This window comes from Geotrypetes seraphini, chromosome 15 (assembly GCF_902459505.1).
Source record: "Geotrypetes seraphini chromosome 15, aGeoSer1.1, whole genome shotgun sequence".
Lineage (NCBI taxonomy): Eukaryota > Metazoa > Chordata > Amphibia > Gymnophiona > Dermophiidae > Geotrypetes > Geotrypetes seraphini.
The window spans coordinates 68,647,643-68,659,732 of record NC_047098.1 but is presented as its reverse complement, the minus strand read 5'-3'; the positions used below and the strand labels follow the sequence as shown (position 1 = coordinate 68,659,732).

General features: G+C 40.3%; 1 protein-coding gene and 1 long non-coding RNA gene across 3 annotated transcripts in view; one reads left to right on the top strand and one right to left on the bottom strand.

Annotated features, from left to right (window-relative positions):
- LOC117349018 overlaps positions 1-12,090 on the bottom strand; it is a 148,281-nt gene that overhangs the window by 108,872 nt on the left and 27,319 nt on the right. The window lies entirely within an intron of this gene.
- Positions 1-12,090, top strand: part of MLXIPL (MLX interacting protein like) — a 128,658-nt gene that overhangs the window by 90,584 nt on the left and 25,984 nt on the right. The window contains exons 10-12 of one of the 2 annotated variants that reach the window (XM_033921855.1): positions 6,006-6,076; positions 6,883-7,081; positions 9,608-9,720. In XM_033921855.1, the coding sequence (XP_033777746.1) occupies positions 6,006-6,076; positions 6,883-7,081; positions 9,608-9,720 (383 nt within the window). The remainder of the gene's footprint in view (positions 1-6,005; positions 6,077-6,882; positions 7,082-9,607; positions 9,721-12,090) is intronic. The other variant, XM_033921856.1, reaches the window with a different exon arrangement.

Here is a 12,090-nt window from a genome sequence, read left to right as displayed (position 1 = left end):
AAAAGATCACATCACCACCTGTAAAATTTGATCCTGCATGGACAAGCGGAAGTCCAAAGTCACCCCTAGTAACCACATCTATGACTTGATTGGTAGTGTAGCATCCCCCACTGAGACTGTTCCCAACTGTAATAACTCCTGATTTTTCCTATTAAGCATAAGCTCTGTTTTAAATAAATTTAAGGCTAATCTATTCTTTTCTATCCAAGAACCAACTTCCTTCATATATGTCAATGTTTCAGCTAACCATCCACTTCTAGGTTGCACCAGAAAAAAAATTGTACATTATTCGCCTACGACAATGCACTCCCTGGAGTCGCTCCTTTGGCTCCCTATCCATTTCTGCAAACAGTTCAAACGCCTCTTATTGACCTACAAGTGCATCTCCTCAGTATTTTTCCTCTCTTATCTCTCCCTATACTCCTCCCCAGCAACTCCATTCATGGGGGTAAGTTTCTCTTCTGCCTTCCCTTCTGTCTTGCCTGGAACAGACTGCCTGAGTTGGTACGTCAAGCTCCATCTCTGGCAGTGTTCAAATCCAGGCTAAAATCCCTCCAACCCACCTGTAAAGTACCCATATTTCTTTTTGTCACTCCCTCTGTAATTCCACACCCAATTGTCCTGTTTGTCTGATTAGATTGAAACTCTGTCAAGCAGGGATTGTCTCTTACATGGTTAATGTATAATGTACAGCACTAAAAAAAGGAAAAGGAGTAACAGTAGGAGTTCAAGGGTCTGCTCCAGTGATGCCAAATAGATGGTAGCCAAAGAAAATCCAAGAAAAGGAGCAGAGTGTGCCTGGTCTTCAAAACCCTTCTTTATTGGTAGCAATTAAAATATGTGCAAAGTCTAAAAAAGTCACATAAACAGGGCGAATAATAATTTCAAATCATGGACTTGACATGGCCTATAGTGCCTGCATCAGGAGTCCCAAGTTATAAAAACAAACTGTGAGTTATTCACATTCTGTATCTCAAAAGTTTGAGATTGTGGATTCCAATTTAAGTTTCTTGGATAAGGGTGGGGTAAATTTCCCAAATTTCTATAGGTATCATCAGGCCTATATTTTACATCAAGGTATGTATTGGGTCCTCCCAGATCTCATTGAATACACTCCAGATTGGTTATATTTGGAATGGCGACTCATGTCTCCTTTACATCTTTGTCACATTCTCAGTATCAAGATGCCCAGATTGTATAAAGAAAATAAACTTTTACTAGATACATGGAAAACTCTGAGATATGTAAGTAATTTAACTGAAATTCCTATTAATAAATCAACAAATCAATCTATATGGCTAAATTCCAAGATTCAAATTGGCGGATCTAAGATTGTCTGGAGGCATTGGTTAAATGCAGGAATACGAACTTTAAATGATGTTATTTCAAATGGAAATATGCTTGAGTTTACACAATTGCAAAATAAATTTGGACTGAATAAATCACAATTTTACAAATGGTTGCAATTGAAGCAGGCCATTCAGGCAGGGTTCCCTGAATGGAAAAATCTAAATTCTCAATATAGCATGGAATTTTTATGCTTCTAGGCAGATTTTCTGGGTCATCAGGCTGCACAGTGGTATAAAGTTATTAGTGAATTGGTTAATAAAAAACCTAAAAATGGTCTTAGGGATATTTGGAGCATTGAGATTAGGCATCAAATTTCAGCATCTCAATGGCCACAAATTTGGTCTTGGAGAATAAGATGTACACTGTCAGCATCAATGAGACAAACTTGGTTTTTTCTTTTGCACAGAGCATTTTGGACCCCTGTTAGATTACAAAAATTAAATAGTTCATTGTCTAATAGGTGCTGGCATTGTAAGCTTGATGTAGGGACTTTGGATCATCTTTTATTTTTCTGTCCCTATATATTAGCCTTTTGGAATTCGATCTGGGATCAAATAAATTCTTTATTAGAAAATCCTGTAGCATTAACTTATGATACTGTGATTTTGGCATGTCTATGAGAAAAAAAAGTCAGATATCGGCAAGTAACAACAAACTTTTATTGATTATGACAGGTGTTGCCATACAACATATTACTACCAATTGGAAAGATTACAGCAGACTTAATTTTAATTTCTGGTGGAATTCACTTTGTCACCTATACAAAATGGAACGTTCAATAGCAATACAAAATGGAAATTATAAAAGGTTTAATGAAATATGGGAGCCATTGACATTGTTTTGTAATGAATAAACACCATTTTCTTAACATTATTTATGAATGGAAGGGAAAGGGGAGGGATTGTATAAATGGAAGAAAAAAGGTAAAAAGAATTATGAAAAAGATTGATTCAATTAAGTAAATTGTATGGAAAGGGAGGGGAGGGAGAAGGGTTTAGATATATATATACATTTGTTAATATCTTGATAGAGTTATCAAGTGTTGTTAGTAAATATATGTATTACATATATTGTACACTTGTTGAAAGTTTAAAAATGAATAAAGAATTTAAAAAAAAAAAAGTTTCTTGGATAAAAGACTAAGCGTGGTTGAAATTCAATGTAACACATTACAAGCTGTCTCAGTATCTGCGGTTAAGGATTCTACAGTGTTATATTCTAAAATAGAAATGTTGGAAAATATACATAGGGCGAGGAATCTCCGCTTGGTTAATTTCCCAGTGACTCATTTACTATCTCCCAAAATTTTGCTAAGGAAGTATTTTAAAGAAATACTGGGATTACCCAATCCGGAGAATTTCCCAATTAATAATTGTTATTATATCCCGCAAAAGAAAATACAATCCGACCAGGAAGTGGATCACCTGGTAGCAAGTGAAATTAATCTGACAGAGTTTTGGGAAGATACTCAGGATGTTATTCAGAGTAGGTCCACCATGGTATTAACGGATTTTAAGAGTAAATGGGATGCTCACGTGGGATCTTTAAGGGAGTGAATTCAGGGGGGCGGATACTTGGAATGGGCAGACTTGGTGGGCTATAGCCCTTTTCTGCCACCATTTTCTATGTTTCTATGTTAACATGCATGAGTGAGATAGACAAAATGTTAATCATGAAACTTTACTTTAAAAACAGGCTGACAAAATTTGGTGGAGATTTAGTCAGAATTTTCCCTGATGTCTCAAGAGCTATGCAATTAAGAAGGAAAGAATTTTTGCAATTAAGAGTAAAAGTTTTAACTCTTGAGGCATTGTTCTATTTAAAATTTCCATGTAAATGTCTTGTTAAATTACAAGACATAGAATATGTATTTTGGGATCCAATTCAATTGCAACAATTTCTAATATCTCGAGAACAGAAATGATATTTTTCTTTAATGCTTATTAATGACTCACTACTGAGAATATAGGTGGTTTTGATTCCCAAATAGTATGGAATGGTCAAGATTCTTTATGAATCTAAACCAATTCTTAGTTACCTTTATTTTGTTAGTTGGATTAATGTATGCCTCTCCATTTATTGTGGGCTTGAAAAGGAATGTTTGTGTTTGTATAGGATTGTAAAATTAGATGTAAGTAACCTTTATCCTTGGTATCTTTTGATATTGTAAACTTTTAAATTTATAAATAAAAAAAACAAACCACTAACGAAATCCAAATTCCACCAAAATATAAAACCAACCATAAATGAAATCCAAATGCAGAATGACAGCTTGCAACCTCACCTAGTGTGACGCTGAAGTGTCATCACTCTCTATGGGCTGGGGTAGCCCATCCTACACCGAATCACCATATATGCAGGTCTGTCTAATACTGGCCTTAGTTCTTTAATTTATATCCTTCGTTTTCTAATTAAAAATCTTCTATTCTTATCAATATTTTTGTGAGCGACATTGCTGAAAGCTTAGCCTTTTGTAGATGATACCAAGATCTGTAACAGAGTGGACACCCCGGAGGAAGTAGAAAACATGAAAAAGGATCTGCACATTTGGAAGAAATTAAAGGTGAAGAAGTGCAGAGTGATGCATTTGGGGGGTAAAAATTCAAGGGAGAGATAAGAGGCTGATAAGCACAGATAGAGAGAGGGACCTTGCGGAGATTGTGTCTGAGGATCTAAAGGCATCTAAACAGTGCGATAAGGTGGTGGCTGTAGCCAGAAGAATGCTAGGCTGTTTAAAAAGAGGCAGCCAACAATTCAAACTCTCCCTTCCTTCAGTGAGAGGAATCAAAGGAGTCAAGAATTTCAGTCAATCCTTGGTTTTCAAATTTTTTCAACTATGGAATGAACTTCCTCTTATTTTAAGGGGTCCTGATCCTTTTCAACTTTTTCGTAAATCTTTTAAAACTATTTTATTTGCCAAACACTTTGGAAACTAGTGATTGTTACTTTTTTAGGTATTTTTTTTAGTTACTGTTAACTGGCTGAAGACCCAGTATACAAAGCTAAGTTTTAGTTTAGAGTAACCAAAGAGTCAGGTGCGTGCTTCTTTTTGCCAATCTAAATTCTTTTTGAGGGTCTGGGGTCCTTATGTATATTCTTTGTCTCCTAGAGCCCGTAGTCTGATACTAAATACCTTAACAATCTAAGACGCATTGGATGATTGCAGGGATACGTATTTTGGACGATGTTATTTCTTTTTTTTTAATAAATCTTTATTCATTTTATATTTTCATTGATATATGAAAGTTGATCAAGTGTATATTTGTAAGTTCGCATGATTTTTCTGACACACTTGTAATATGTAAAAATGAATAAAGAATGGGAAAAAAAATCAAGTGATGTTTTTAAGTTCAAAGTTCAAATGGGTCTTCAGCCAGTTAACAGTAACTAAAAAAAATACCTAAAAAAGTAACAATCACTAGTTTCCAAAGTGTTTGGCAAATAAAATAGTTTTAAAAGATTTACGAAAAAGTTGAAAAGGATCAGGACCCCTTAAAATAAGAGGAAGTTCATTCCATAGTTGAAAAAATTTGAAAACCAAGGATTGACTGAAATTCTTGACTCCTTTGATTCCTCTCACTGAAGGAAGGGAGAGTTTGAATTGTTGGCTGCCTCTTTTTAAACAGCCTAGCATTCTTCTGGCTACAGCCACCACCTTATCGCACTGTTTAGATGCCTTTAGATCCTCAGACACAATCTCCGCAAGGTCCCTCTCTCTATCTGTGCTTATCAGCCTCTTATCTCTCCCTTGAATTTTTACCCCCCAAATGCATCACTCTGCACTTCTTCACCTTTAATTTCTTCCAAATGTGCAGATCCTTTTTCATGTTTTCTACTTCCTCCGGGGTGTCCACTCTGTTACAGATCTTGGTATCATCTACAAAAGGCTAAGCTTTCAGCAATGTCGCTCACAAAAATATTGAAAAGAATCGGTCCCAGCACCGATCCTTGAGGCACTCCCTACTCACCCGACCCTCCTGTGAGTGAATTCCATTTACAACTACCCTCTGGTGTCTGTCTGTCAACCAGTTTCTAATCCAGTTCACTACTTTGGGCCCTGACTTCAGCCCATGGAGTTTAAACATCTCCTATGAGGAAACGAGTCAAAGGCTTTGCTGAAATCTAAGTAAATTACATCTAGCGCATGTCCTTGATCCAATTCTCTGGTCACCCAGTCAAAGAATTCAATTAGATTTGTCTGGCGCAATTTACCTTTAGTAAACCCATGTTGCCTATATAGGATCTTGTAATCCATTAGATTCTAACAATTTCACGATCTTTCCTTCAGCAATGTTTTCATTATTTTTCCAATGTATTTTCCCGCTTCATCTCTGTGACCATTTTTGTAGAGGGACCATATCTGCTCTTCTCCAGGACTGGTTACATTCTGCTCTGATTGGCTCCAAGAACTGATCATATCCTGGTCACTCTGGGGGAAGTATGGGTCAGTCTCGGGCAGTTTGGACAGAATTTTCCTTTCTACCATGCTGCTGACATACATTATGCTATGCTTTTGTCTGTTTTAAGAGTATTTCCATTTAGATGCAATGGATTTTGGAGTAGTTAGCAGGGCAACAGAGAGACGCTGAATATGGCAGTTAATATTAATGCCTTATACTCTTGTTTTTTTGCTTCATACCTGCCTATTTATGTAGCAAAGCCAGAGCCAGAGCTGGAGTCCACTGCTCACACTCATGCCATGATTCCAGGATCATCAGATTCACCGGTAAGTGCAAGAAAGACAGAAGACTTGACACAGAGGTGTGCGAGTCTTCGTATTGCAGTAGAGGGAGGAGATGACCATTTAGAGATTAAGGACTGTGGTATATATGGGGCTGTGCATGAGGATGAGGGGTCATCAGTAGGGCTGTTTAAGATAGGGACTATTGGCCCCGCTCCCAGGCCCATTCCGTCCAAGTCACGCCCCATTCTGCCATAGAACCGCCCCCTCAACTCTTCTCTTGCTTGGAGCAGTGTCAGGAGGACATCTGCGTATGCATAGGTGTGATGCAATGACATCACATGCGTGTGACATCACCACGTTGCATACGCAGATGTCTTCCCGACGCGGTCCCGAGCGGGAAGCTTTTCAAAACCCGGACAACGTGCCGGGTTTTGAAAAGCCATCTGGACTGTCCTCTAAAAAGAGGACATGTCCAGCTAAATCCAGATGGCTGGTAACTCTAGTTTAAGGGGTTCTGTACTGGAATATTAGGGGCTGTTGTAAAGGGCTAGGATTGAGGCCCATTGGTAGAATCATTTCAGTCACAGTGTTGGAATAATAAAGTGTATTGCAAGGTAGGACTGGGGTATAGTAGCCGAGAGGAGTGTGAGTCTTAGTACTGGAATAGCAGACTGATGTTTCAGGGGACACAGGACTAGGGGCCACTGCAGGTGTGTGAAATCAATGAATTTTATAGCTGGCTTGTTCCTTGCGCTGATTCATTTTCTGGCTCTAAGTGTTTCTGAAGTTGATATAAGAGGAGAATCTTTTGCAAAGAATTTCTAAGGAATGCATTTGTTAATTGACAGAAAGGTGGAATTTCTGACTTCCCATCAAGCTATGCACCCAGAATGGCACAGCAGATGCTGCTGAACCCATTGCTTTCTCCAGGATCCAATCCCTCCAATTCCATTCCATTCCCTCTGACGGGCGCTCCCAATACCCCATCTCAGCCTGACTCCCTGCTGGTCCCAAAGGCGGAGCAGCTCTCCCCTTCTTCAGCCTGCGGTGAGCATCTAGCATTCCTCATACTGTGATATATACACAATGTTGAAACCGTGAGGCATAGGATGATTATAGCCAGAGGATACAGAGATGCGGGTGGATATTCCAAAAAAACAGCAGCAAGGTTAATTACATTTAAGAAAAAAATAGATCACATTACTTCCATCTTGAAAGATCTGCATTTGCTACCGGTACAGGAAAGGTATCATTCAAATTATTGTGTCTTGTTTTCAAAGCACTTTTGTTCTTACAACCAGGCTATCTTAGGGAGAAACTGAAAGAATTAAGGCCTAGATTCACTAAACTCGCCGATCCGATCCGTGGCCGAGTCTTCCCAGGTGACCAATTCACTACGCCTCCTCATGCAAATTAATGCGATCGGAGGCATGCCCCACAGCGACCCCAGATTGATCCTGACGCATGCGCAGACCATCTTCTTTGCCTGTAGATAAGCGAGGTCAAAACAAGGAAGGGAGGGGGGGCCTTTAATGGAACAGAACACGCTTCTGCCCATCTGTCTTATCCCCTGTGCTGGAAAGCATACGTAAAAGGTAGTGAAAGAGGATGGAGAAACCCCATATAGAACAGAACACGCTGCAGCCAGGAACAGAAAACGCTTTTGACCCACAGGTTAAAACCACGGGCTTTACCGCAGGCAATTCCATCACGTTATCCTGCTCCTTCAGTTAATTGCCTGTGGTGGAGGGAGAGAGAGAAGGGGGCAGATGATGGAAGTGGGGAGAACTTATGCAGTCAGCGTCGGGCACATGTGGGAAAGCAGCAGCAGTGGTGAGGAGGTGAGGGACCCTCACCTCCTCACTGCTGCTGCTGCTTTCCCATATGCACTTGTCTGAGGTATTGCCATAGATAAACATTAACATGAGAAGTCTATACATGATACCCAAAACTGTGCCAAAATTTGGATGTATGTCTAAGTTGTGTGCAACCTAATTGATCAATGAGCATCTTTCATTTTTGATGAGATTGACCATACCTCTATTTAGGAATTCAGTCATAGAGTGAATAAATAAAAGAACAGGTTTCTGCTGTGGGTATATATCAGGTTAGAGAGAAGGATGGGTCTAGTGGTTAGAACTTTGAACTGGGATGTGGAAGAGTTGGGATATGAGCTCTTAACTCATACCTGCTCTTTTTTCCTCCAGCAATAATATTTCTTGTACAATCCAGCTCTGTTCCTGAACAAGTGGGTTATGCATCTCATGTTGAGAGACTGCTTTTAGGAAGCCTCATTTACATAATTTTTCTGACCCACCCCTCTTACCTTAGGACTACCCTCTAGTCACCAGTTGCTTGCCTACAAGCAAGACACTAGGAGCTAGTCTTTTCTGCTTGTGTTTAATTTTTCTTCTACTCAGTATTTTTATGCTTTTCGTGTCTTTGTGCTGCAGAGATTCCCCGTGAGAACAGCTCTGGCTGGGGGAGATCACAGACTTTGTAGAGAAAGTATGTTTCCAGAGGGTTGGCTGTCTTGCAGTGCACTCTCTGGACAGCCTGCTGAGATTGCTGGATGTGCAGACTTTTGTTGCAGTAATTGGAGGTCACAAATGGGTTTTGGGTATCTGACCACCTGTTCGTACTGGTGGGTCTTGCCCATAAGGACAGGCTGGCTTCGAAAGTCACCATTTTGGGATGGATCCATATAGCTATTTCCTCTGCATACATTGTTGGCAGAAAGAAGCCCCCTCTTTCTGTGAGGGCTCATTCTACTAGAGGCATGTCTTCCTCTTGGGCAGAGTAGCCTACAATCTCTTTGGAGGACATTTGCAGGGTTGCTACCTGGTCCTCCTCGTTTACTTTTATCAAGTTTTACAGGATTGATGTGGCGGCCAAGCAGGATGCTGCTTTTGATTCCTCTGTTTTGGCAACAGGCTCATCAGTCCCATCCTCACTTTTCGGGACTGCTCTGTTATGTTCCACGTGTCCTGAAATAGAGCAGAATTGTAAAAGAATGAAAGATTAGGTTCCTACCTTTGCTAATCTTCTGTCTTGTAAATCCACCCTCTATTCCTGGAACTGAATTGCTGATTCGCCGATTGTCTGCCTTGATAAGTATGGGTAGGCTGGACTTATGGTTTCTTCACCAGTCCTTTTAAGAGTAACATCCACTTTGCCTTGGGGGGGGTCCCTCGCAATAGCGCCCCCCCCCCCTCTTTTTGTGCAGGCTGTGTCTCCTTATATCACAGTTTCTTTCAGGCTTAATAGCCTATTTCAATTGTTTATAATTGTTAAGACTTTTCATGTTATGAATGAATTGTCAGGAAGTTTCCCCATACTCCTCTCTTTTGTCTATGTCCTCTACAAGTGTGACTGTCTGCTTTTGCACAAACTAGTGTCCAGAGAGCAGTCCTGAGGTGAGAGGGGAGAATCATAAAAACTGTGTAAATAGGCTTCCTACAAGCAGTCTCATGATATGGGATGCATAATCCACTTGTCCAGGAATAGAGCATGGATTTACAAGAAAAATGATTAGCAAAGGTAAAAACCTAATCTTTTTTTCTTATTTTTCAGCTAATGAGAGGCAAAATTGTGGGAAAACCTCCCCAGTCACTGCTGTGGGGCTGATCCCAGAGCATAGGCACTCTCACTCCACCTCCAGCCGAGGCAGGCCAGAATCAAGAAAGGTAAGAGACAGTGAAAAGGGCCTAATATGCTTAACCAGGCTTTCAGTTTCCTGTAAGTTTCCCGGTTGTATATACTATATCATGTTTGCTCGATTTTCTAGTGGTCATAAAATTACATATGTCAGTGTTCTCCCCAGAAATTTTTTCCAGCCGGGTGGCATGAAAAAGTAGCTGGATGGGGCGGGATGGGGAAATTTGGTGGTGGGGAAAATTAATCCCCTCTTTTACTAAGGTGTGCTAGCATTTTTAGCGTGCGCAAACCCCTGTGCTATGTGGGAAAACTAACGCCAGCTCAATGCCGGCGTTAGCATCTAGCGCATGTGGCAATTCTCTGCGCACTAAGCACACGCTAAAACTACTATTGTAACTTAGTAAAAGGAGCCCTAAATGTGTACTATTTTTATTAGTTAATTATTATTATTTTCCAATGCTAAATATGACTTCCTTTTTTAAGGTTTGACACTTGTGCCAGAATATTTTTACTAAATTTAAGAAGTATTTGCCCTCTTTCAAAAGGTATAGAGGTTAAAAAAACGGAAAGGCGTTAATGAAGTCATTAGGTTCAATCTAGCCATTTATTTCTGCATGAATTTAAACAACTAAAAAAAAAAAAAGATAAATATAGCTGATCCAGTCATACAAGAAATGGCTCTACAGCAAGGGTGCCCACACTTTTTGGGCTTGCGAGCTACTTTTAAAATGACCAAGTCAAAATGATCTACCAACAATAAAAATTTTTTAAAAAACCCCCAAAAAGCACACTGTACGCAGAAAAAATGTTAATTATCATTTATATTCTGCAGGTTTTCAAAGAGGTCAAGGCAGATGATTCTATGCAATGTCACCTCAGGAAGAACTATACAAAAATAGACAAATATACCCCCTCCCTTTTTACTAAATCGCAATAGCGGTTTTTAGCGCAGGGAGATGCGCTGAATGCCCTGCGCTGCTCTCGATGCTCATAGGCTCCCTGCGCTGAAAACCGCTATTGCGATTTAGTAAAAGGGGGCCATAGTGCAAAATATAGGCAGCAGATATAAATTCTCAAAACAGACACATTTTGATTACTAAACTGAAAATAAAATCATTTCTCCCACAATTGGACATGCTTAGTTACGTCAGCTCTATGGCTGCTTTAACTGTAAGGCGTCTGAATCTAAGGCTATATGCTACCATTCTGTAAAGGAACCTGGGAGCCCATTCACTGCTATAGAATAGCGTTCCCTGTACAGTCTCAGGGTGCCTACGAGGAAGAACCCACTTGGAGAATTGCCCCTTATTTTTTTAAGGATTATTAAAACAGAAGCAATAATGTGAAAAACAAAACCCAGCCTTAAAACAGGCTGAATTAATTTGTGAACCATTATTTAAAGGATACTCAGAAAAAATATTGTTTTCCCTTAGCTTAAATGAAATAAACATATTCCTATCCATCATTTGACTATAGCTAAGTGCAAAAGAACATTAGCTCGAAAAACCTCATAGAGCTGCAGTGAAATGGAAAAGTGATTTTGTTTTACTGTAATTTCTGCATTAAGTGGATTTGCACACCCCAAGCTCCTTAAATCCTGATGCACTTCTAGCTTTTCCTGTATCAGACTTTGCAAGATTAATAAATGGAGCATCCTTCTGCCTGCCAGTTAAAGGATGAAAAACAAATGCCTATAAAGTTCAAATCACAGCTTGACTAAACTTGAACTTTTTTGATTTCATTCTTCCTGGCTGACCACTTTATCTTCTACAATAGGCACCAAGGTTGCTTGGATCGGAGCTTTAAAAGAGCAAGCAGAATCAGGTCCGATGTCCGTGCGTTTGTTTTTCTCAAATGGTATACCACTACACTTGCTGCTTTTACTTGCTTCGGGTCTTCCTCGTTGCCGGGACCTGCCTACTTTCTGTTTCCGCGAAGGCAGGACCCGGCAGCGAAGAAGGCCCGAAGCAAGTAAAAGCAGCAAGTTGTAAGCTTCCCTCCGGGGTTCTATCGTATGCGTGCTGGCTTCCCTCCGAAACCAGAAGTAGCGTCCCGGAGGGGAAGAGAAGGGAAGCCGGCACCCACACAATAGAGCCCCGGAGGGAAACTTACAACTTGCTGCTTTTACTTGCTTTGGGCCTTCCTCACTGTCGGGTCCTGCCTTCGCGGAAACAGAAAGTAGGCAGGTCCCGGCAATGAGGAAGGCCTGAAGCAAGTAAAAGCATGCTGGCAAAAAAAAAAAAGGCAGGCGTCAAACAAAATTTTTGGCGGCAGCGAGTCATCCCGGAAAGGAGCATCGGCGGCAAGCAACAGGATTCGCTGGGCGGTCATCTAAATTAGCTGGGCATAGCGCCCGGCTATAAGGCCCTGGAGAGAACACTGTATGTGTTTAGAGTCAA